The following is a 27,116-nucleotide window of genomic DNA, read 5'->3' on the forward strand; positions in this document are numbered from 1 at the left end:
TGTTTAATCTGAGTTCAAACACAGTGTACTTCAATATCTCTATATTCAACATTATCGAATGTAGCTATAATATCGGAGCGTCCTGAAAATATAAATATAAACAATCATAAGATAATGAATAATAACATGTTTATATGTTAACATCGTAAACAGTCTAATATCTTATATAATTTAATTGTGTGCAGTTGCAGATTAAATTAAATGGCTAAAGAACAACAACACAGAACATCATAAAACAAAACATTGACATGGAACTTACTGATTTATGGAATCAAACACTCCAACCCCTCGTACTTACATGGTGACTTCTGTTATCCATGCATGTTATCATCTGTAACCAAACCCACATGTATTAGTATATGGAAAGAGGCTAAAAGAATATCACGGAACTGCCATTCTCGTTTTAAATACAAAATCTGCTGGTGGCGTAAAAATACATGATACAACTAAATAAATGCAGCTAAATGAATGATCATTCCAATCCATTGCTAACCAAAGACAAACACAAAAGACTACAAATGCATATCAATACTAACCAGCAGAACATCACATTCCAAGTAAAACAATCAAGTTTTCTAAAACAAAGTAAAACAAACATCTCTGTAGGCTTCAACTGTGCACGACAATTAATCAAGCTTGGGATTTCCCCCGCTTCTTCTTTACAATGGTAAGGGAGAGAAATCTGATTAACTAACTGCATTATCTCATTACATGATTATCTCTCTTCGAGTGTAAATTCACTTGGCTTCATCGTTGTGTTACGTGATTGAATGATGCGCTTTGAGTGGATAGTAATTCTTTGTTTACGTTTCGATGTTCATTCATTTTTGGCGCGGGGATACTACTTTAATGTTATCTTTATCTAAGTTCAACAGATTAAATTATTTAAATAGATATTGCGTTATGATTGCTTCTTGCTTTTTCAAATCTACCTCGGTTATTGCAGGAAACATAGCTTGCAATTGATATAGTCTGCACTTTTTCAAACTATATTTTTGGTGGTAAATCGGCTGGCGACATTTGTTACTATTAATAGGAATTTTCTGTTGTGAGTGTCGAGTTTGTGGCTACACTGAACAGGGTTGAAAACAACCCTGTTCAAAAATGATTAGACCCATTGTAATTTTACTGTCAGCTGTTGTATTATATAGTCCTAGATTTTATAAGAAATCGCTGAGCAACTGGCCATAATTTAAATGTCAGAGGTTAAGTTAACTTAAAGTCAAAGATAAATACTTAAGGTAAGTGAAAGGTCACGAGTTAGAGTAAGCAACAGGTCACAAGGTTAAGTAAGTCAAAGGTCACATGACTGAAGTTCAAGGTCTTGTAAATTATATAACAAGTGTTATTAAGCTAGCAAGTCTAGTTGCAATCTAGCCAAAGCTTACACTCTCTAGTATGAAAAGTGATATGAATTTTAATCAGATATAACAAGTTAGCTTAGTTAAGAAAGTGGGATTGTGGAATAGTAGAGGTCTTCACATTAACCTATAGGTCTTTTGCAAAATGCTACATTTGTAGGTTTCCAAATAATGGATTGATTTTGCAGAGCATATTTTTTTATCTTTTTGTAAAAGAATTAAAATATTCTAGGGAAAATAATGTAGTGGTATAGGATAATAATCTATCCCTGCCTGGAGATTCTATATATACCTGTTTGAAGTGCGCAACTAGCTCTTACTCAGATGTGTATTTGATTTAGAGAATGCATCAGAACCTATTCAACATCTTACAGGAAAAGTAGAAGTGTAACACTCCTGGCATGGCAGCAGCTTCAGTTAAGATTTTTAATTAATGTGTCAAATTCAGAAAGTTTACTTTGCACCTGTGAAACATTTTTTTTAAATTGGTTGTCTTTGAAAAAAACATATGATCAATTTCTAAACATCCGATATTAGGATAAATTGAATTATTTCAGGTTGTTTTTTCTAATCTCAGTTTACAGAAATGACACCAGGTGTTGACAATGGCTGATGGTACTCTAAATTAACTTCTAAATGATACTGAAAAATATACACATAAAGATCTCTAGTTTATTCTTAGGATTGAGTGTTGCCTCAGAAGCATAGCAGACACATTGTGATTATTTTTTTTGGAGTTTGCCACAAAGAAGGCTGCACCACTCTTCTGCTTTAATCGATTACATTTTAACAACTTGTTGCAATTTGAGTCATCAAACTTGGTATACACATTGGTCATGGTCAGAAGGTGGCCCCTATTGATTTGGGGGTCAGTAGGTCAAAGGTCACAATAAGTAGCAAGATTATGGGCATTTCCTGAAAGGGGATTCCAGAAATTTTGAATACAGTGAGGACAATGAAGTGCTGTAAGAAGATACACAAGGAATATCTCATACAGATTCAGAGAAAAAGTTGTGGCTTGAATGAAATGCCTGTTTATCCTTTATGCTCAAACACTGTCTGTAGTTTATCTGATTAGTGCCAAAGCACAAGGCAGCTTGTATTTTTATTCAAAACCAAAATACTGTTAGGGAATAGTTGGGTAATGAGTAATTGAAGTTTATTTATGGCAATTTTCTGGAAGTTACCTAAGAATTTTTATTGAGATTAATTCTTTGATAAAACTCTATCCTTCATATTTCCCTTTGCCATTGGCAAAACAAAATTCTTTGCTAAGATTGAAGATTTTTTTCTATGTTTCCACACTCTTGTTGTTGTTTGTTTTGGCACTGCAAGTTGGCATAGTCACATTGACATGACCTTGAGCATGTTGCTATTCTTTACTCCTCAACATTTAACCAAATAGTTGACTGGTGATCTAGAAGCTTTTTTGCCCAGGATTCCATACAATGGTATATTATGTATAAGTCACCTGTATATTTTCAAAGAATTCTTTACAAATTAAGAGATAATGGAATTGTGGGATTGATGTCATTATCAGGGTATGAATGCAGTTGGGCCTGTTAAAGTGAGTGGAGTCTGAAGATATAAGCTTTTTTCCATGATTTCATACAATGGTATATTATGTATTAGTCACCTGTATGTTTTCAAAGAATTCTTTACTAATGAGTCTATAAACATAAGGGTTGGTAGACATTTGTTGGCACTCCTACAACTTTAAATCACTTTGTCTGAATGCATCTGTTTGGAGATCCTGAAAATGTCTTATACAACCTAGAAAATTGGAATCAAAATATTTCATTGATAAACTGATGAGCCAATTTCACCCAGTGGCAATCTCCTCAGTGGAGCAAGAAATAAATGTCAGCCCAGATAGATATAAATATTTTGAAATGTCTTTGTTCAGAAACCCTTGATGTGTTTTCTACAACCTGAAGGCTTTTCATATCTATTTCATCATTTTTTTAGAGGTTAAACATGACCAATTTGAAACTGAACCAAGTAATTATAATCAGTCAAAGGTTAACACGTTTCAGTGTCTATTTTCTTTGTGTGTTCAGCTCTGAAAATTATTCTATCCAATAAATAAAAAAAAGTATTAGATATGAATCGATAGAAATAAAAAAACACACAATAATGAAGCTGTCAGCAGCCGATAGTATAAAACTGGTTAATTCTTTGATTTTATTAAAGTTAGCCAAAATGTTATTCTTGTTTTGCAAACTATCTGAAAGATAACCTCAGGGTAACTTGTCTAGTTCTATACATTGGCTGCAGGTTATTTGTTGAAATATAATGTATCTGGCTGTACATTTGAACAAAATATTTTTCAAAAATGTTACCTAAGATCTTGCACATAGCTTATGTCAATAATATATAGGCAGACTATTCCCCAATACATAGAAGTTACCTGAGTGCTTGGTGTTGTTTCTATAGCAATACTCCATCAGTTAATTCACTATCTGCTAGTGGTAAGTAGCATTCCAGTAATACCTGATTTACCAATACATCTCCAATAAGTGCACCAAACAACATCTGAAAAAAACATGTTTGTAAGGTGTGGGTTTTTTTGCAAAGTAAGGCACTTATGTCATTCATGTAGTTTCACATGCCAAACTCCATATATGTTAATATGTACTGTCTTAAACTTGGTCTCTCATGCTTAATGCATGTTCTCTTTTACCTTTGACATATTCTTTCATGTCCCATAGATGGTAACAAAAATATGTTATGCCCTATATAACCTAGCATGCAGTATACAGGTGTTATCATGCTCAATTACAGTTTGACATATCACATAGATGATATATCAAATCATGCATTTAAATCGGTGCTGTCATGCTCCATGCATGTTCTCTAATGCCTCAGATATTTACGTTCATGCTTCAAAGGTGATCTACTATTCCCACAGATTTCCTGTCATGCATTACACCTGTCTTATCATGCCCATTTATCCTATATCATGCCTGTCATGTCCAACATGCATTCTGACATTGTGTCATGACCCCTAAAAATAAGTCTATATATATTATGCCCCATTTATATAACAATATGTCATATCCCAAACATGTTCATTCCCATTGGAATTACATTGTCCATTATGTGTTATGTTATTTCATATGTCATTGTTCATCATGCCCCATATGTGTTCTGACATGCCACATAGCATTGTTCATCATGCCTCGTATGTGTTGTGACATGCCACATAGCATTGTTCATCATGCCCCATATGTGCACTGTCATGCCACATAGCATTGTCCATCATGTCCCATATGTGTTCTGACATGCCACATAACATTTTCCAGCATGCTGCTCCAAATGTGTTCTGACATGCAACAAAAATATAGCATTGTTCATTATGCCCCTTATGTGTTCTGTCATGTCACATAGCATTGTCCATCATGCCCCATATGTGTTCCGCCATGCCACATAACAATGTCCAACATGATCCATATGTGTAATGTTATGCCATGTTCCTTGTTCATCATGCCCCTTATGTGTTCTGTCATGTCGCATAGCATTGTCCATCATGCCCCTACTTGTCATATTATGCCATGTATCATTGTCCATCATGCCCCATATGTGTTCTGACATGCTGCAAAACATTCTCCATCATGCCCCATATGTGTTCTGACACTCCACATAACATTGTTCAGCATGCTCCAAATGTGTTCTGACATGCCACATAGCATTAATCCACATGCCCCATATGTGTTTTGTCATGTCACATAGCATTTTCCATCATGCTCCATATGTGTTCTGACATCATGCCCCATATGTGTTCTGACATGCTACAAAACATTGTCCAGCATACCCCATATGTGTTCTGACATGCCACATAGTATTGTTCAGCATGCCCCATATGTGTTCTGTTATGTCACATAGCATTGTCCATCATGCTCCTACTTGTCATATTATGCCATGTTTCATTGTTCATCATGCCCCATATGTGTTCTGACATGCCACATAACATTGTCCAGCATGCCCCACATGTGTTCTGACAATCCACATAACATTGTCCAGCATGCTCCAAATGTGTTCTGACATGCCACATAGCATTGTCCATCATGTCCCATACTTAATCGGACATGCCACATAGAATTGTCCATCATGCCCCATGTGTTCTCACATGCCATATAACATTGTCCATCATGTCCCTGCTTGTCATATTATGCCATGTATCATTGCCCATCATGCCCCATATGTGTTCTGCCATGCCATATAACATTGTCCATCATGCCACATACTTGATCTGTCATTCCCTTAATATTTTAATTTTCTGCTGAGCATCATACAATTGTTAGTTTGTGCTCCTGTTTTCTGTGCACTATATCTTCTTAGAGCAGCAGCTAGTCTATGAAGGAACTTACCTGCAAGACTGCCAGACCTTTAAATAGCCTTTATCTTGGTGCCATGTGCTCGTTATTTAGAACAGCTATGGTAGGGCTTCTTTTCTCTGCTGGAAGCTGTTTTCCCTCATTATTACCAGTTGCAGAGATTTGTGCAACCTCTGATTAAAACAGTTCTCTTATAACATTTGGTCTATCAAATGTGTGTGTGTGTACTCTTGGAATAAAATTGATGATTTTAGATTATAAAAGAAAAACTATTTTGAAGTCTGACAATAAAATTTCATATGTGTCTTTCTGTATTTATAGGTTAAGATTATCGCTTGTTTCCAGTGTATGTTGAGAAAGTTCCAAGTAATAAGGCATTAAATTCAGGATAAACATTTTGAAAGTAAAACGATGTGATAAGAGTTGAAATCTTAGAATATTTTGATAATGGCTTAAGACTATTATGCTCTAGGGTTTTTAGTTTAGGGAGCGTTTGATAAGTTTTCACAAAAGTGCTTCAGAGTTAGTGAGATTATTCAAATTTGGATAATAAAAAAATCATAGGAAATTATTTTGTTTACACTGGCAGACCAGTTTGTGTTCATGTAATTGGAATTTAAGTGATTCAGAATTTTTCTAGGAGGAGTGTTCATTAACTGAGAGAGGGGATTGTTAATTTGTATATGGTTCCAGAGAACTAACAGTTTACTACAGGTAATTTAGGCATGTACACACTTTCAAGTGGTATTTACAAATAACATATGGGCCTCATTGGAATTTTTTGTGCTTTATGTGTCTGGGGATTGAATCAGATAGAATTTTGTGGCTGGAGCTGGATTTTTTCAGCAGGTGTAAAGTTTGAAAATACACCACTGCATTTTCTAACCTTTTAAAAATACATACATTTTATATTGAACTCTTACTTTTCTTTGAAAACTATATTTATTATATAAAACAACATTTATTACCTTTCTGCCAATTATTGCAAAAAATTTAGAACACAAACAAAGACCATCTGAATTTATATCTTGGAGTGGTTAATAAATATAATTGGAAACCTAGAACTTATTTGGGCAGCCTATACCTCAATCATATATCAGTATGATTACCAAACGGTTTATACAATCGTACGATTTCATCAACTTATAAAATCTGTATGTTTCCATACAATTGTAGCTTCTGGTCACATGCTTTTCACGAGCCCCGTAAATCTTGTAACTCAAAAGATATTCAGGTGTTATACCAACTTTATTCCTCAAGGAATGGCTAATGTAACTACCTGTGGGCTTGTTTGGGCATTTCGAAAGTTCCCTGCTGGTTGTCTGTAGCATCATACAGACACCTAACGTTGACCCTGCGACTCCCCTACAACAGTCCTGTGAGCACCGGCAAGCTATTACAGTCCTCCTGGTGTTTATTGGCACTTACATCTTGCGATGCCTGTACAAGCCCTTTGGTGGTGCTCACTCACAAAATTTCTACAAGCTCAGCGAGAACCGAGGATCTCGGTGAATAATATTTGCGTCTCTGAATTATCTATGAGTTAAAACATTTGTAAGATTTGCACATGAGTCCACCATGTCTGTATGGACAATGTATAGATTTTTTGTAATTTCAACTGAAAACCTTCTCGTACGGAGCTAGCAGCGTGGATGTAACCAGGGTTTTGGGCAAAGCTTAAGTTCCGTTATCATGATTGAGAGCGTTTAACTTCAGACTATTATTATAAGTACAGCATCAAAACATTGGATACAACTTCAAAAGGGGTCTAAATCCCATTACCCAGCTTTGGGCATGAATCCCTTATATTCAACTGACAGATCCCCCCACAGCAGGATTGACAATTATCAGCTGTAAAACTCATGGTTATTTTACTGGGAACACAACCTTTTGGCACTTGGCATTTGAATTGAAATTTAATCAAATTGGAATGTAGCATTTTATTGAAATTCTATAAAGATGTATGGCAATAAATTATCCAAAAAGAAAGACAATAAATTCAGGAGTAACCTGGTGGCACCTTTATGTTGGCACCAGTGTCTGTCAGAATGTTTATCTTTCTTTTGGTTGGAGTTCACTGGGTCTTGGCAGGGTGAGAGTAAAGAGAAACGAATACATGGTGGGAGATGATATCAGATGATGTAGTAGATGTTTTACAAATGTGCTTTTTACTTTTTTGGAGAGAAAAAGGGAAATAATGGCCAATTATTTTTTTTAGCAATTTAAATGTTTACATCATCAGTATTAATTACAACTTGAAAACATTTTTGGAGAGAAAAAAGAAAACCAATTATTGGCCAATTCTTTTTTTTAGCAATTAAATTGTTTCCATCATCAAATATTTAAAACTGTAAGTATTACAACAGGAAAATATTCTTTTTACATCTTTGGAGAGAAAAAGAAAATTGAGCAACTTTCAGCCAAACTTTTTTGACCAATTAGAATGTTTACATCATGAGGGTGATTTATTAACGTGTACAAAACTCACTTACACTGCACAGCTATGGTCACAATGTATGATTATGATATTGGATTGCCAGCAAATATGAAATATCAGATCTGTATAATTGTTACAGCTTTCTTTATGCTTTTCCATTTTGTAGAAAATCATAATAATTTTATATACCACTATAACCATGGCAACTCTTTATAGAAATTGATATTGTATCAGATAGGTGCCTGGTTTCATACATAATATTGAAGTCATGTACAGTCATTAAACTGGGTTCTATAGAATTCAAAGAAAATCACTGTAGACGTCAATGTTTTTGTGTTGTTTTAACAAATCTATTTTTGAGAAGAAAAGTTGAAATGTTGTCATTCTAAACCTTGGTGTCATTCAGGCAGAGTTTTGTGTAAAAACTTGAACCTTGGTGTCATTCAGGCAGAGTTTTGTGTAAAAACTTGAACCTTGGTGTCGTTCAGGCAGAGTTTTGTGTAAAAACTTGAACCTTGGTGTCGTTCAGGCAGAGTTTTGTGTAAAAACTTGAATCTTGGCCATAACTAAAAAACCTGTAACTTGACTTTAGCAACCATAGAGTTATGTCCCTTGTTGGACTAAAAAACAACAGATGAGAATAGACCAGTTCACGGTAAGTGTGGTTCTCCACAGTGCTTTTGTTCAGGTTCATTCAATGGATATTCTGATGAGAGTGATGGGGCTTGTACACACTGGCAGTATTACGATAGTAAACATACATACCAAATTGCAAGTCAGTATGACCTTCATTCCTAGTTTCTTTAAAAGTCTTGGACTATATAACAATGATTATTTTAAGGCTATGATAAAACTATACATTCTACTTTCTCTCTTCCCAAAAAATAGCAGTGAAAAATATTGTTATAAAAGTGACAATTATAATTCTATCTCCTTAGTACCTTTTTATTGTGGAGAAAGGTATCTGCAGAAAATGCTTGTGAACATATTAGCTTTACCCATTACTGTAAATGACTGGGTATAAGACGATAGGGGGTATTAGACGCAGACAAAAAAATCCATGAAAAATCTGAGAAAAAACCGTTTAATCTATGTTTTGGGTTAAAGGACGCATAGAAAATATGTCAAAAACGTCTGTCAATTTCGGCCACCATGTTTGTTGACAGTGACGAAAAATATTGTTTTCGTGAAGTTGGCGATGGTTATCTTTAAAACCATACAATGATAATGCAAAATGTGTTTCATTTTAATTCGTTTTATGTTAGGAAAGGCACTTAAAAGAACTGATTGTGACCATTTGTTTCTGGATAGCACTGAAAGGTGCCTTTTATGAAAATATGTAAAATTTCTTTTTGACAGTATATCGTAAACGATAACCTGTCGAGAATGAAGTCAAGTTATGCATAAACCTTATATTGTACGGGTTTGTTCTCAAAATGTCAACACCTACAGAAAAGAATAAAGTTCCGGTAAATGTGTGAAAAAAACAAGACCATTACCGCATCAATTTGTAGTATTGGTATGTTAAAAAGAACAAAAGGCAATGCAAGTTTTTCACACCATATCATACAACTGACAAAAAATATTTTGACAGTGCGAAACTTTGCTTTTATATGCATGTTTAATTATTGTTCAATTCAATTTATTATTCAAAATAATATTGAATAACTTGAATCAAAAAATATTTTTGTTTAAATTATTAACGTCTTACGATATACCGTATCCCGATCTTCAACTGCCCTTTTTACCCGTATATACTCGATCAATATGACGCGAGTAACATCCCTTTCTAAATAAAACTAAACAAACTCTCGGCTTGAAATCGACCTCAGAAAAGAAGTTCAAAAAATTGTTACTGGGTATTATACGCAGGCATATTTTTACATCAAATTCTGAGGGAAAAGTGTGTCTAATACCCAGTCATTTTATACGGTACATAAAAAATCAATGAATGTTACACTGTACAATACATCATGAATGTCTGGAAATCTCCTGCAAGGCTAATTGGAACCAGAACATGAACAACAGTTTATTATTGTGTGTATAATACGTTGGCGAGCTTATAATATACTCACTGTTAAGGGAGCATTGTTCTAGGATTGTTATTACTTTCCAGATATGAGGTGGTGATAGGTGTTAATAATTGGCCGTTATAAATCTTGGCTAACAATATATTGGCTCTGGCTTTATGAATGAAAACTAAGTTTTAAGAGATCCCAGTGATTAAAACATTGCAGCTGCATTTTGATGAGAAGTCTTTCCCAAACAGACTGCATGGCATAAAGCAAAAGCTAAAAGTTGCAATCCCAGTAAATTTACAAAACCTGTGAAAGAAACGTATGTGTCATAAGCGATGTGGTACATCAGTAGGTGGGATTCAGCGCATTGTACACGACAATATCAGTTTTATGTTAGTTTTTGACAATTTTGATTCTTCCTTTTAAATTAAGCCCCTTTAAAGTCATATTTCATTTTCATGGTTATTTTTGTCAGTAAAATAAAATCGAACAGTCTCTCAGCCGACGATTAGAAAAAAACATATAGTCTGCACTGATGTAAAACAAAAAATCTTTAAAACTTTTGTGTTGAAAAATCTGTTTTAAAATGTCTCTCCCGGGACCGGCAGGCCGGGCCTTTGGAATATTAACAATAAGCACAGACTGTGCATTATGATATTTAATGTATCGCTATTTAAATGCTGTGTCATATATCATAGTAACCAGTACAACATCATGCTGAGTCTTGAACATGTCCCTGTGTTTATTCAAGGCAAGGTTTATAAACGCCATGTAACGGCAATACACAACAATATATCATCCACCAATTGCATGTGTTAGTCTTCCATCAGATAAAATTTTAATGCTTGTTATATTTAAATAACCAATTCAGAATGAGACCAATCTTTCTACTTTTAATTATGAGTGATAATTGACACTTGAGTGTTTTAGCAAGGAAATGTCTTTTTTTTAATTAAGAGAGGGCACTGATAAATGTTATTATTTCCTTTATATGTTCAAAAGAAGTATTACTTAAAAATGATGTTGTTATAGTAATAGTCATCACAACATTTTGACAATAGAAGAAACTTGCTTCACTCTCTATTTCCGAGGTAACTGGATTTGTTCATGATATATCTAACATATTAATACATTGAAAGAATTAGTATTTACACGGACCTATAAACAATGGATTGGCAACTCTCATCTGTGTTAATGCGATAATTTCAAACTCACGCGTGCAGCGGGATTTCATTCCGAGATCTTACCGTGTGGTTATATTCGAGACGTCCGACAGTGGCCGAATATATACATGTAGGAAAACATTAATTAAAATTGACTCAAATGCGCGGTACTTTCATTTGAGTTGATAATAGTCCAATTGAATCTGATTAAAGTCACAGTTATTAATTATAATTAAATCTATAACGAACAAGGCAGTATTAGCAGAGTTGGCGGAAATAACCGAAGATCGCCGTTAATCAACGATCGGAGATTCGGCGGATTTTTCCGATATTTGCCAAGCGGCTAAGGATTGTGGGTAAATTATTATTTCTTATCATTTCACCGATATGGGGCAGTTGCCAGTCCATGGTTTATAGGACTGTGGTATTTATTAGGCAAATTCAATATGTTTATTAATGTCTTGGTTGAAGATAGGAACTTTGGTAAGTTGGTTGTAAAAACTGTGGAACTTGGTCAATTATTCCTTGATCTTCAGTGTGTTGGTGGAAGATTGCTTCTCATATTGTATTTTTTATTTCTTTGTATGATTGTTTTTTTGTATATTGAAGATGTTATTTTTTGTATATTGAAGATTTCTGAACTTCATTTTGTTGAATGTGCTGTATTATTGATTTTCTAGGTTGAAAACTGCTTGTTGTAATTTCGTTGTGTGTTTATTTTTTGGTACAATAATGATATCTGGAATTTGTTATGTGTGGAATTGTTTGTTTGTTTTTCATTGCATTGTGGAATCTGTGTTATATTGTTCAATTTTTTGTTGGGCTCTTTCTTGGTGTTGCGGAATCTTCTAATTTTAAATTACTCCAAAGGACTTATAATCCGAATCTTATCAGAAGGATGTGGTTCTCTGCATTTTAATTAATGTGTATTAAGTTGTAGATGATATGCACTGGAAATGTCATCATTATCTGGTTTCCTAATATCCCTATTTATTTTGATGATCTGCAGACTTTTTAAATAGAAAATGTAACTAAGGGATTGAAATATATAAAAGCACAGACATATATATTGTTATTTTTTTACATATGTTTCAACAGTATTTGTGTATTTCTTTACCTGATGCCCAGCCATCAAATTCTCATGATAACGTCTCCAAGAACAAGCCATGTTATCATCCCTATCAAGCCCAATGGCTTATCAGTGTGCTGTCAGTGTGATGTTAGTCTAAAATTATCTTGGTAGGAGTCCGTGGGTGTCAGATGCATAGCAGTATATCAAGTTTCTGCAATTTTCACCCAAATCTTGAGAATAATTATAAATTGCTGTTTTCTGATATTTGTTCATTTTATTTTTAAGTGGGGAATGTTATGAAATATAACATGAATCAGGGCTTGAAACATACCTGTTCACAGCCATAGTAAATTGTTTCTTTGTCCGAAAAAAAAATCAACAAGCGTTTTATTTACAGTGGTATTTTTTAACTTTACTTTTTATGCATCATTGCTACAATATGTACATCTCAGTTCTATTTGTTCTGATTTACATTCCCATGGCAGCCATCAAATTCTAATGATAACCCCTCCAAGAACTAGCCAAGTTATCACTATTATCATCTCTAGAAAGCCAGTGGCTTATCAGTAAGCTTTCAGTGTGATGGTTATCTATAATTATTTCTGTAGGAGTCAGTGGGTGCCAAACAGATTAGGAATATACATTTCATGCAATGTTTACATACATGTACATTTAAGTTGAAATTATAGTTTGCTACTCTCATAATGATAATTATTCATGAAATTTGATCTTGACTTCTGATGTGTCTATGTGGTCAGACAGAGGCCTTTTAAACTACATAAGTTTTGATAATTAACTAGTTGCAATAATTTATTTAGTTGCCCAATAAAATAATTATGCTTTGGAGGTATATAATTTCTAATTGCACATGGTTTGATTACCCAATTATTTGCCTTTTTAAACCTAGGACAAACAACCTTAGACTAACAACCCTTAGACACACAGCTCTTATACAAAAAAACTTAGACAAACAATCTTAGACAAACAATCTTAGACAAACCTAAGGCAGATGAAAAGGTTTGGCCTCAGACCAATTGCTCATAACGATTACGTACAAATTCAATGCAAAAGTAAGATAGGTACATTGGGAATGTTGAAGTATTGTTTGCACTACAATATTGTTGAATTCTGAAAATCGAAGAATAAGTTAGAAGCCAAATGCCTAAGATATCTTTCCAATGACTTTCAGTTTCATGCTCGTCTTTTAAATGTTTTATGTGTCTTGTTTTGTTCCAGGTAAAAGCTCCAAAGATTCCAGTATGGAGATATCATTAGATAATATAGGTAAGTCACTTAATTGTCTTTGCTAAGTCATTTGTATAATATTTTCAATGGATGTAATCCTGCAAAATAAAATCTGACATCATTTTGTTAAGACTCTCTGATCTATCTCATATTTTGATGATGTACATGTAACTTCAATGGAAAGAACAAAACATTCTCGCAAGTATAGTTTTTAGATTCCTGTCTGACTGTTCTACATATTTGAGGAGGTGTTGTTGTTTGCGTGAGGTTGGAATGCTTAAAACTGTTTAGTGTTTTCCTGATTTTAAGTGTATCTTATAAAAAGACAGACAACCTAGTAGATCATCTATTTTAGCTTGCTTTTTGTAGGAAAATAACTGTCTAGGCATGTCTTTAAGCCTTGGTGTTTTCTTCAGCATCAACATTGTCATTCTCATTTTTTAACCCGAGTCATTTTTAGCTCACCTGTCACTTTGTGACAAGGTGAGCTTTTGTGATTGCCTTTTGTCCGGCGTGCGTAGTGCGTCGTGCGTCGTCCGTCAACAATTTACTTAAAAGTCATCTCCTCCTTAACCGCTGGGCCAATATTAATAAAACTTCATAGGGATGTTCCTTGGGTGGTCTTCTATCAAAGTTGTTCAAAGAATTCAATTCCATGCAGAACTCTGGTTGCCATGCCCTTCCCTAAATTTGCCACCAACTTCCACCAAATGCCACCCAGATCCATGGCAAATGGGTGGCACTTGGTGGAAAATGGGTGGCACTTGGTGGAATATCAAGAATTCCACCAACTGCCATGAAATTTCCACCTAACTGGAGGTGGCAGTTGTTGTAAAATTGAACTCATTTTTTTTTTCATGTGGCACTTGGTGAAAAAGTTGGACTTAGTTAATTTTTCATATGGCAGTTGGTGAAAAAATGAACTTAGTTAATTTTTTGGGTGGCATTTGGTGAAAAAAGACTTAGAAAATCTCAAGAGTTCTGTAAAATGGAACCATTACTTATCATCATGGAATAATAATAGCATTTACGACAGTTCCTGTTCATGCTGCTGTTTTAGCATCATTACATATGCTACTATTTAAAACTAACTGGTAATGTTGCTGGTTATGCTGATGATGATTACGATGTTGGTGGTTCTATTGATGATGATTATGATGTTGGTGGTTCTATTGATGATGATTATGATGGTGGTGGTGGTGGTGGTGGTGGTAATTATGATGATTGTGGTGGTGGTGATTATGATGATTGTGGTGGTGGTGGTGGTGGTTGATTTTGACAATTGTGGTGTTGTTGGTAGTTCATTGTGGTGTTGGTGATTATGATGATTGTGGTGGTATTGGTGATTATGATGATTGTGGTGGTGGTGATAGTGATCATGATAATTGTGGTGGTGGTGACAACAACATGTTGTTATTGATGATGATGATGATGATGATGATGATGATGATGATGATGATGATGATGATGATGATGATGATGATGATAACAACAACAACAATGTGATAACTAGAGATTGCTTTTTTGAAAAAGCGCTTGTTTCCCCAATTGTGTGGTCGTAGCTGAGAAAAAATAAATGATGGACATGAAATTTGTAACTTTGGACTGGAGACAAACCAACAGTGAAGTTTGGTTTATTCGATTATATTAAATAGTGAAGAGAAGAAAGTGTTGTTGATTAATCATGGAAAATGTAAACGAAGTTTGCATTGTATGAAGTTCCTGGGCGCAAGCGTTATTCAATTATTGATCGGAAACCATTTTTCAGCTCACAGTCATCGTGACCATGACCTTTTACCTACTGATCACAACATCAATAGGGATCATCTACATAACCAACTTGCATACCAAGTATTAAGTTCTTGGGTGCAAGTGTTCTTTAGTTACTGAGCGGTAACCATTTCTTCAACTCAAGGTCATGGCAACCTTGACCTTTGACCTACTGATCTCAAAATCAATAGGGGTCATCTACTAGTCATGACCGACTAGCGTACCAAGAATGAAGTTCCTGGGTACAAGCGTTCTTAAGTTATTGAGCAGAAACCATTTTTAAGCTTAAGGTCACCGCCAATGTATCATTTTTTACCTGAAGGTAACCTTGACCTTTGACCTTTTGATCTGAAAATCAATAGGGGTCATCTTCTAGTCATGAACAACTAGCTTACCAAGTATGAAGTTCCTGAAACCAAAGGATCTTTAGTTATTGAGCGGAAACTTTTTCTTCACTTCAAGGTCATGGCAACCTTGACCTTTGACCTAGTGATCTCAAAATCAATATGGGTCATCTTCTAGTCATGACCAACTAGCATACCAAGTATGAAATTCCTGGTTGCAAGCGTTCTCTAGTTATTGAGCGGAAACAGTTTCTTCACCTCAAGGTCACGGTGACCTTGACCATTGATCTACTGATCTCAAAATCAATAGGAGTCATCTACTAGTCATGAACAACTATGAAGTTCCTGGGTACAAGCTTTCTTAAGTTATTGAGCAGAAACCATTTTTAAGCTTAAGGTCACTGCCAACATAACATTTTTTACCTGAAGGTAACCTTGACCTTTGACCTTTTGATCTCAAAATCAATAGGAGTCATCTAATAGTCATGAACAACTAGCATACCAAGTATGAAGTTCCTGGACCCAAAGGATCTTTAGTTATTGAGTGGAAACCGTTTCTTCACCTCAAGGTCACGTTGACCCTGATCTTTGACCTAGTGACCCCAAATTCAATAGGGGTCATCTACTAGTCATGACCAACTAGCATACCAAGTATGAAGTTCCTGGATCTAAGAGTTCTATAGTTATTGGGCGGAAACGAAGTGTGACGTACTGACTGACTGACTGACAGACTGATGGACTGACTGACGGACAGGGCAAAAACAATATGTCTCCCCATGAATGGGGGAGACATAAAGATATTACACGCAAATGATTTTTACATGGAAGGTCACCACGACCTTGACTATTGACCTTGTTACCCCCAAAACAATTGGGATCATCTAGACATCATGACCAACCTCACTTCAAAGTTTGGTGAACCTAGATCAAAGCATTCTCCTGATATTGCACGGAAATATTTTTTTACATTAGAGGTCACAGCGACGTTGACCTTTGACCTTGTGACCCCCCAAAATATAGGAGTTTTCTAAACCTCATGATCAACCTCCCTACCAAGTTTGGTGAACCTAGGTCAAACCATTCTCAAGATATTGAGCGGAAATGTTTTTTACATTGGGGGTCGCCGCGACCTTGACCTTTGACCTAGTGACCCCAAAAACAATAGGGATCTTCTACACCTCATGACCAACCTCCCTACCAAGTTTGGTGAACCTAGGTCAAACCATTCTCAAGATATTGAGTGGAAATGTTTTTTACATTGGGGGTCGCCGCGACCTTGACCTTTGACCTAGTGACCCCAAAAACAATAGGGATCTTCTTCTCCTCATGACCAACCTCCCTACCAAGTTTGGTGAACCTAGGTCAAACCGTTCTCAAGATTTTGAGCAGAAATGTTTTTTATATTGGGGGTCGCCGCGACCTTGACCTTTGACCTAGTGACCCCAAAAACAATAGGGATCCTCTACACCTCACGACCAACCTCCCTACCAAGTTTGGTGATCCTAGGTCATGCGGTTTTCCAGTTATCGATCGGAAACGAAGTGTGACGTACGGACGGACTGACGGACTGACGGACTACCGGACTGACGGACAGGGCAAAAACAATATGTCTCCCCCAGAGAGGGGGAGACATAATGATTATCATGATCATGATAATGATGAGTTAAACTAAGTTTTCTGTGTACATGTGCTCTGTTGCTATTTCCCCAAAGGTACAGGGATCCCATTAATGTTTGATTTAAACTCGGAATGACCTCTCTGCTGGAAAATCTCCTCTAAATATTTGAATCTTCTGACAGTTACTAGCATTAATTTTGTGGAACTTTGAATAGTGAGAAAAAAATTTGTGCAGTTTTGTTTAATAAAATGGATTGATTATAAGGTAACTGTTTTTTTTTTATCATATTAACATCCAAAAAAGATCATGACTTATCATTTTATTTTATTTTACACATATTAGGCTCTTTGTCTTTGTTTAAAGTTTGACTAAGAGATAAGCTTTATGCATGTACTGTCAAGTATGTTTCACTTTATTCCAAAATAATTGACAAATACTCAGTCAAGCAATGTACTAAGTTTAAAAATTATCATTCAATTTGTACAATGAAGTTGAAGATGTATAAAGAAATGTTATACACATTTTTTCCAGACAACCCCCCCCCCCATAAGGATGACAATGTACTTGGACAAGATTCTAAGACCTTTTTGGTAAATATTTGAATATTACAATAACTTAAATGAAGACTGACCTCATAGTTTTATCATATTTTATTAGCTTATACTTATTTAAAGTGCTAAGTGCTATGAAGGGTGAGATAAACAATATTAAATGCCAGTCAAGAAAAGATGTAGAAGATGTATGATCTAAAGTGTGTGTGTATTTTTAAGAAAAATCGTTGAGGTATTGACAAAGCCTTGGTGTTATTCATGTTGTTGGCTGCATGATTTTGAAAAAATAAAGATATAAAAGTGAATCTTGATGTACACATGTTTCCAAAGACATTTGTAGAACAAATTGTAGAACAAATAACATTCTGCTGTGAGGCAAACCCTGTTATATTGAACAGATTTATTAAAATGATCACTTTTTTTCAGAAAGAAATATGAATAGAGGACTTCTATAGCAGAAGAAGTATAGCCAAACTTGCAGAAAACAACAACCGATTGTGCATCACGAAAGAAAAGAAACAGGTTATTGACATTTCAATATTCAAAATACCAAAACCGGTAGTTCAATTAACTTTTTACCTGTATTGTCATTGCTAATACAACAGACGAGTGCTCTTGTAAAACATATTTGCAATGATTCAATGTATGAGGCTGAATTCTATATTTAGTTATGGTATATCATTTTGTTGTTATACTTGGTATTAATCTGGCTAGGCCCAAAGTTGAAGAAACTTATTTAAGAGTATGTTTTTAATGTTGTCATTTTATTTATGCATCTAATTTTAAAATATATTTTGAATAATGATAGCTAAAATGAAACCTTCAAAATAAATAATACTTAAACTGTTTTCAGGATTTCTCCAAATGTAGAAATGCAGACAGCTCTTCACCATCAACTGTGATCCTTTGTAATTTTGTGTACATATGAAACTAAATGACTGCAAAGAATTGTGTTTTTTGTTGTTCTTAGGTTGTTGTATGCATACTTCATAAATCCCATGATTTTATTTCCATCAAGTGCCACGTAATTTGCATTGGCATGGCATTTGGTGAAAAAAAGATCAAAGAAACTGAATGTGGCATTTGATGGAAAATTGTTCCAATACTCCACCAACTGCCACGTTGGGGTGGCATTTGGTGAAAAATTTGCCACCGACTGCCACGTGGCATTTGGTGGAAAACGTTCCAATACTCCACCAACTGCCACGTTGGGGTGGCATTTGGTGAAAAAATTTGCCACGTGGCATTTGGTGGAAAACGTTCCAATACTCCACCAAGTGCCACGTTGGGGTGGCATTTGGTGAAAAATTTTGCCACATGGCATTTGGTGGAAAATGTTCCAATACTCCACCAACTGCCACGTTGGGGTGGCATTTGGTGGAAAATGGTGAAAAATTAGATCAAAGTCCCATTTTATTCTGTTTTTCATCGTTTTACACCAAGTGCCACCCGTTCCAATACTCCACCAACTGCCACCCATTTTCCACGTCCAATTCGTGGCAAATTTAGGGAAGGGTGGCACCCAAAAGGAAAAACTTTAAAAATCTTCTTCTCCCAAACCACAAGGCTTAGGCCGTTGATATATGGTACGTAGGATCACCAAATGGTCCTCTACCAAGATTGTTCAAATTATGGCCTTGGGGTCAAAATTGGCCCCGCCCCGGGGGGTCATGGGTTTTCTCTATATGTTTATAGTGAAAACTTCAAAAATCTTCTCCTCTGAACTTACTTGGACTAGAGCTTAGATATTTCGCATGATTCATCGTCTAGTGGACCTCTACAAAGATTGTTCAAATTATGGCCCTGGGGTCAAAATTGGCCCCGCCCCCGGGGGGTCATGGTTTTTCTCTATATGTTTATAGTAAAAAAAATCAAAAATCACCTCTGAACTTATGTTGCTTAGAGCTTAGATATTTGGCATGATTCATCGTCTAGTGGACCTCTACAAAGATTGTTCAAATTATGGCCTTGGGATCAAAATTGGCCCCGCCCCGGGGGGTTAGGGTATTCTCTATATGTTTATAGTTAAAACTTCAAAAATCTCCTTTGAACTTACTTGGACTAGAGCTTAGATATTTGGCATGATTCATCGTCTAGTGGACCTCTACAAAGATTGTTCAAATTATGGCCTTGGGGTCAAAATTGGCCCCGCCCCCTTGGGGGGTCATGGGTTTTCTCTATATGTTTATAGTGAAAACTTCAAAAATCATCTCCTCTGAACTTATGTGGCTTAGAGCTTAGATATTTGGCATGATTCATCGTCTAGTGGACCTCTACAAAGTTTGTTCAAATTATGGCCCTGGGGTCAAAATTGGCCACGCCCTGGGGCTGATAGGTTTTCTCTATATGTGTTATAGTGAAAATCTTCTCCGAACTCACAAAGACAAGTAACGTCTTAATTTAAACTGGATAACATATTTAGTACACAACCAATTTTCAATATGGGCCACATACAACAATTAATAACAAATATACATATATAGATACACACGTAAAATCAAGAAGTGACAAGAGCTTAGATATTTGGCATGATATATCATCTAGTTGACTTGTACCAATATTGTTCAATCTTTGGCCCTGGGGTCAAAAAATGGCCCCACCCGGGCGGTCATAGGTTTCCTTATATATGTATATGATGAAAACTTAAAAAATCTTCTTCTCCGAAACCAAAAGGCGAAGGCCTTAGATATTTGATATGAAGCATCGTTTATTGGACCACTATTAAGATTGTTCAAACTTTAGCCCTGGGGTCAAAATTGGCCACGCCCCATGTTCATAGGCTTAGGTTTTCAATATTTGTATATAATAGAAGCATTAAAAGAAATTCTCTCTGAATTCACAAGGACTAGAGCTATTTGGCATAATACATCATTAAGTGGACCTCTACCTTTATTGTCCAAACTTTGGCATTGGGATAAAAAATGACCCAGACTTCTAAAAAATCTTAACTACTTTGAACCATCCAGATTTCTTATCAAACCAATGTGCAATATATGACAGGTGAGCGATTCAGGGCCATTTGGCCCTCTTGTTCAAAAACCATTCAAGATATTCTGATGAAACTTGGAACACATGATGTTGAGATGACACTTAACTTTTGCCATCAACACCAATAAGCTATGAAAATAATAAAAACAATATTTTATTTTTGTTTAACTTTTATTTAAGTTAACATGTACAGTGTGTATTTCAGATGTGACAGAGATTCCGGGCTACATTCCAATTACCAAAAGCACGCCAATATGGAAACGGGACATGATCGAGAAAAAGAACCAGGAAAAAATAGAGGAATACTTGGTAATACATCAGTATCTGACGGTTTGAAATTGTTGTGGTGCTGACGAGTTTACAGCCATTTTGTGAGCTTGCAAGTTTATCTAAGAAATCAAGTCCAGGTGTTGTCACAGTCTCAGAACCATTGGCGTTATTGTTGTCGTTATTGTTGTCGCAGCATTGTGCAATATCTTTTTTAGTTATTACTCAAAAACCATATATAAAAAATGCAATTGTTTTTAGTGAAGTATATTTGTGTACAGCAGGGCTTGACTCAATCATTCTGGGGCATTTTTTGTCATAGCCTGTATTAACTGCTTCTGAAGAAGAAATCTTCCAGACGGATTACTTAAAAATGTCCTTTTAAAATGAACTAACACTTAAAAATGTCCTCACATGAAATATCAATATTGCAGGAGAAGAAGCGAAAGGAGAAAGAGGAGCAGGAGAAATGGAAGAACGTGCCGGCATGGAAACGAAAACTACTGATGGAGAAAGCCAAGGAAGACGAACAGAAATCCACTGTGGATCAACAGAAGGTGGGTGGGGCATGGAAATGATGACCTCGGGTCAAACCATGAGAATAAGGGAGGGGTATGGTTGAACAAGTTGGTTGGATATCGAAAGGTTTGGATATGGGTAAGGAAGAGTTATCCACAGAGGATGAAAAGATTTTGGGGCAGTGGATGGTTGAGCATGGTTTGACTTAGAGGTCAAAGTGTTGGGTATGGGAGCAGGTATGTTACAGGGTAAGTGGAATAGTTAGGGGCATGACAATAGATACTGCCCACGTAGAAGGCCAGAAACAGGAACAGAAAACATCCAAGGAATCAACAGATGGTGGGTAGGGCAAAAAATGGTATAGATGAGTTGGGCTGTGTTGTATGGAGTTTAAAGGAGGATTGGGTCTGGCATGGGTGGATGAAATAGTGGGCAGGAGCATTGAGACACAGCTTATCTTGGCAATTGTATTATAGGGATTTAGGTATGAAAGGCATGACTTACGGCATTCTGAATTTCAGAAATAATTCTCAAATAGGATTCAGATCTTTTGATTTCAGACTATAGTACACATGTAAAGATTGTATTTTTGTCAGACATTTGCATCAACCACAGTAGAAAGTACCTTGAAATGCATATAAATGACTTTGGCAAGGGGTTTAAGCCCTTTAACCCTCCTTTGGGCATGAACCCCTTACACTCAAAACAGATTCCTGTTAGACCCCTGTAACTTAGGTTGGTGGTTGGGGAAGAATGTGATGATGGCAAATGCCTTTTCAGCTAGGAGTGAGCAAGGAATTAAGATTTTTTAGATGGTTGGGACAATGTAGGGTAAAGGGTCGAGTCTTGCTGTGCATATGGTGAATGGGCAATAAGTAATATTATGGCATATGAGGTTTGATGAGGCAAGAATTAGATGTTGAATGGGTACGGCATGATGTCTTAGGGTCGTTGGGGGTAGTAGGGGCATGAATAGTATGGAGCATGGGTGCTGCATGGAGATACATGTAGTATAATGAAGCATGCGATGGATGCGGCATCAGAATGATAGAAATAGTTTGGCAGAGAGTGCATTTAAAGGGACTAGACACCAGATGATACAATTGCAAGTAAAAAAAAAAAAATTGTCAAAAAAACTTGAAACATAAACATAAAATTGATATCAGTGTATACAATGCATTGAATCTTAATACTTACTCATGTATCACTAACACCACATGAATAATTTACAGTTTTTGCTTATTTTTCCAATTCCAATTAAAAATATAAGCCATTTGTCTAGCATGTAAATACCAGTTAATATTGACAATTCTAGGCTTGTTTTGAGGATATACTGCATTATTCGATTTTTGGGACCATCTGGTGTCTATTCCCTTTATTTCCGTAGATTAGTTATTTTAACTTACCAAGAAAGCATTGTTGGGAAAATGCTGTGGTACGTTGAAGGCATGTGTATGTTATTAAGATCACTATTTATCAGAGAGCGAAAATGTGTTATGATTCATGTAGATTGATTTCAAAACAGCTTTATCGTAGCAATAATCATTTTAGCTTGTACATATTGCAGTATTTTATACTGTTGGACAAAGCATTTGAAATTTGGACTTGTTACTTTATCGATCAGAAAAAAGGAATGGAAGAAGTGGCACAAGAAGACTATCTAATGCAATACAGGAGACAGGTAACAGTGTGAAAACTACATCAGCTTTCTGTCCATATTTGTATTCATGCTTTGAACCTACCATCAAAAGTAACTGGAACATGGAAGTCATGTAAGGCATGGCCCAGTTAAGCTTGTGACAATGGTATATGAGTGATCTGTACATCCCTACTGAAACCATAGCTGGCAGTATCAGTGAAGATGATGAACAAACTTTATTTGGATTTTATAGAATTATATCCCAAATGAGTGTTTGTTTTCCATCTCTGCCACCTATGCCTGAACAACATATATTGAACATGGGTTTGACTTGTGTTCTATATGAATTGTGTGTTCTATACAAACTGTGACAAGCAGAAACGAGTCTCAAAGAATATATGATGTAAGTGAGTAATATGATGTCGGACTTTGCTGTAACTTCAAATGGAATGTCAGCGCCCATGTGGAAGTTCAGAAATACTTTCAAGGTCATAAACTTGTCAGTAACTTATTTGGTGCAAGGCTAAAAACTGCACAATTAAAAACCTTAACAATAAGACTCACTTTTGCTTGTGGCAGTTCTATATATATGCATATGCCTTATATAGTGAGTTTACTTTGACCTGCATGCTTCTGGCCCTTTTTATAATGACTATATTGATGAATTTGTTTTGTGGATATACAAATATTCAGGCCAGGCCATTAAAGGATTTAAACCTTTAACCATAGCCCTGACTCCATTCCTCATCTACAAAAATGTTCAGATTTGATCAGGTCAAAGTAATAACGCTATATACTGTTTTGATATTGTTTTAATGAATGAATCAAATGCATGATTGAATTGCCTTGTGTTTTCCCAGGCTGCTGAGGAAGAGGCCAACAAAAAGATACGGGTAACTAATAAACCATTTACTAACACATTCTGTAATACTGGACATGCATACACTTCCCTTGGAATATTTTTTTTACACCTGATATTAAAATAAATTACTTTTCATACTCAAATTTAATTTCTACAGTCATCATAATATAAACTGATACAGTTTCCTTTCTTGAACTCTTGCAATAAAACATTTTTCCTACAACCCTTGCAAGTATTAAATGATATATTTTCCATTCCCTTGGATACCTCTTCGATACACTTTCCTTTCTACTACACTGGCAAGTGTAAAAAAGCTGGTACATGTTCATTTCTAAAACCCTGACAAAGATTTATTGATAAGAGTTTCCATTCTTGACCTGTGGCAAGTATAAATAGATACAGTTTCCATCCTATATGTAGACCCCTGACAAATATAATATTACTATACAACTTCCATTCTAGACTAGAACACTTTACACTTTCTACAGAGCATGGCAGACACATAGGGATTACTTAAAATGTCCAGCATCATTGTCCGTGTTGCTGACATCATACTGTCTTTTTTTATCAATGATTTTTGAATGACCTGTTGTAGAGTCTTCATACTCAGTATGCTGACTGGTTATGGTCAGTAGATGGCACCTAGTGTAAGTAGGTCAAAGGTCAAGGTCAAGGTCATGGTGACCTTAAATGAATAATTATTGTTGTCATGGAATTCTGTTTATATACTTAAGGCAATTGAAGCTTAACTAATCTTCTTCTCTAATCCTCCAATAAAAAATAACAAAATATATATATACTTATAGTAGTATATAAATATTGTATAAACATTCAATGGTCACAGCTGCTACTGAAATATTAGATTTTCTTTAGGTTTTCTTAATACTTTTTACAAAAGTTCAATGTGGTATCAAATTATTGTTGTTATTTATACACAGTAGTTTGACAAATTCAAAGAGAAATGCTAGTGTTAATCATTTATCATTCATTAAATATAACGTACAGTAAAAAATTGGCATAAAAATTAGTGCATGATTAAAAGTTTAATTTATTTGCATAGTTATGTTTGTTCCTGTTTTAGTAGAAACTAGAATAACTAAACTTATTAATGTCTGTTATTAAATAAGTAAGATTTTATATGTTTTGTTATATCCACTCTTATATACTCTTCAGTCAAAGGAGGCTGAGGAGGAGAGGAAGGCTCGTATCCGGGAGCAACAGGAAATGGAGCGTAAAATGCAGGAGGAAATGCAGGATGTGCCGGAATGGAAGCGGGAAATCATGATGAAAAGGGGCGGAGCCATCAAAAATTGGGGCGATGAGAGGGAGGATGAAAATGATCAGGTGGGCAAAAGCAACCCTCCTCGTTGATTGATGATGGGCAGGTGGCTGTGTGATTGACGTGCAGGTTGAGGTTTTATGTGTGATGCATTTTGTGGTATAATAGTTCTGTGTGATGTTTGATGGATAATGTACAGAGTGTTTTTGTTTGATGTATGTCTACGGCTGTACTGACCCATTATGTTTTGTATTGCATGAAATGCATTTTTTGCTCATCAGTTTTTTTCGAAGACAAAACGTTGAGGTATTTCGATGGGCTTCTTGTCATTGTTGGCCTCAGACAAAAACTTTAATCTTGGCCATATTACTCAAAGCTTTAAAAATATTCAAACAAAACTTGGTACATATGTTGCCAGAGATCATACACACATGTATGACAAGGCCTATAACTATGGCTTTAATAGTTGTTGAATTGTTTACATTTTTTGACTAAAGAAATTCTTTGACTCTGTTGTAAATGGACATACAGTCCATCCTCTGTGGCTTGAACTTGCTTGGCTCGAATTCCTCGTTGGCTGGAACTAGATGTAAAAAAATAATTTCTTCATACTTGAAGTAAGCATTCCAGCTTTGCTTGATTTTTCCGAGGCATAAAATTTTTCACCTTTCCCTAGGAGTTTGAGCCTGCAGGGATTTGACTGTATATATAAATGATGTACATAAAAGAAATTGTGCCTCTATTTTAAGTGAAAAATTTAGGATATCATTAGAGTTTTATCATTAATATTATTTGTGCATGGTGTTTTGTAGCAGAGCATCGGACTGTTAACTTACTAATATATTTGTTTCTTTGTTATTTATGTATATTTTTTGAAGCGCAATCATTTATAATAACATTTTTTACTATTTCATTTAGTGTTAAATATAATGGTAAGATAATAAAAAGGCAGTGATTAAGTAGCAACTACCTAAAACATTATACTGGTTTCACATTTTATGACGTTTGTTGGACTGTGAGTTTTAAGCAGAATATTCAAACAATATAAATAACTAAATAAATATCACAATTGTTTCTAATCTTTTGATATTTGTTAAAATTTGATTCTTTTGTATCATAATATAAACTTTTTCTTAAAACAAGCTTTGAAGGAGAAAATTAATTGAAACTAGATACAGCTAGTTATTAAAATATAAAGACTTGTTTTGCATTACAACCAGACATACATTTTTTGTACATACATTCAGATATATTTATGTAAATATTTACTATTATCTCGTGCAATAGTAGTCTATATAGTATTGACGTTTTGCTTAAGCATTTTGTATGTATTACAAATTGCTTTAATAAAATACTACTCCACTTCAGTAAACATGTAATTGTTTATATAGTTTTTTTGCAATAAATTATTTTAGATATATTTAATCATATAGATGCGACCAGGGCATTTTTTTCTTTATTTTTTTATAAATATAAAAGTTGGACACAATGTTAATCTCATTGACCGTTGATCATTTTAATTTGTTGATCATTAAACTAAAAATAGATATTATTCCCTATGCTGTCAGAGGTATATATTTGTAAGATTATGTAATCAGTATTTGGAGCTTTTACATGCAATTAGGGGCCATGTTGTCAATGCCCGT

The 27,116-nt window shown here is 35.2% G+C and overlaps 1 protein-coding gene across 8 annotated transcripts in view; it reads left to right on the forward strand.

The window, feature by feature from the left end:
• LOC128219899 (unconventional myosin-XVI-like) overlaps positions 1-27,116 on the forward strand; it is a 104,529-nt gene that overhangs the window by 66,345 nt on the left and 11,068 nt on the right. For 6 of the 8 annotated variants that reach the window (XM_052928047.1, XM_052928050.1, XM_052928052.1 and 3 more), the window contains 5 exons: positions 13,625-13,672; positions 21,110-21,213; positions 21,606-21,728; positions 24,190-24,222; positions 25,365-25,535. In XM_052928047.1, the coding sequence (XP_052784007.1) occupies positions 13,625-13,672; positions 21,110-21,213; positions 21,606-21,728; positions 24,190-24,222; positions 25,365-25,535 (479 nt within the window). Of the gene's footprint in view, positions 1-13,624; positions 13,673-21,109; positions 21,214-21,605; positions 21,729-23,314; positions 24,162-24,189; positions 24,223-25,364; positions 25,536-27,116 lie in introns of those variants that run through there. The other 2 variants (XM_052928049.1, XM_052928054.1) reach the window with 2 other exon arrangements.

This window comes from Mya arenaria, chromosome 15 (genome assembly GCF_026914265.1).
Source record: "Mya arenaria isolate MELC-2E11 chromosome 15, ASM2691426v1".
In the NCBI taxonomy this organism is placed as follows: Eukaryota; Metazoa; Mollusca; class Bivalvia; order Myida; family Myidae; genus Mya; species Mya arenaria.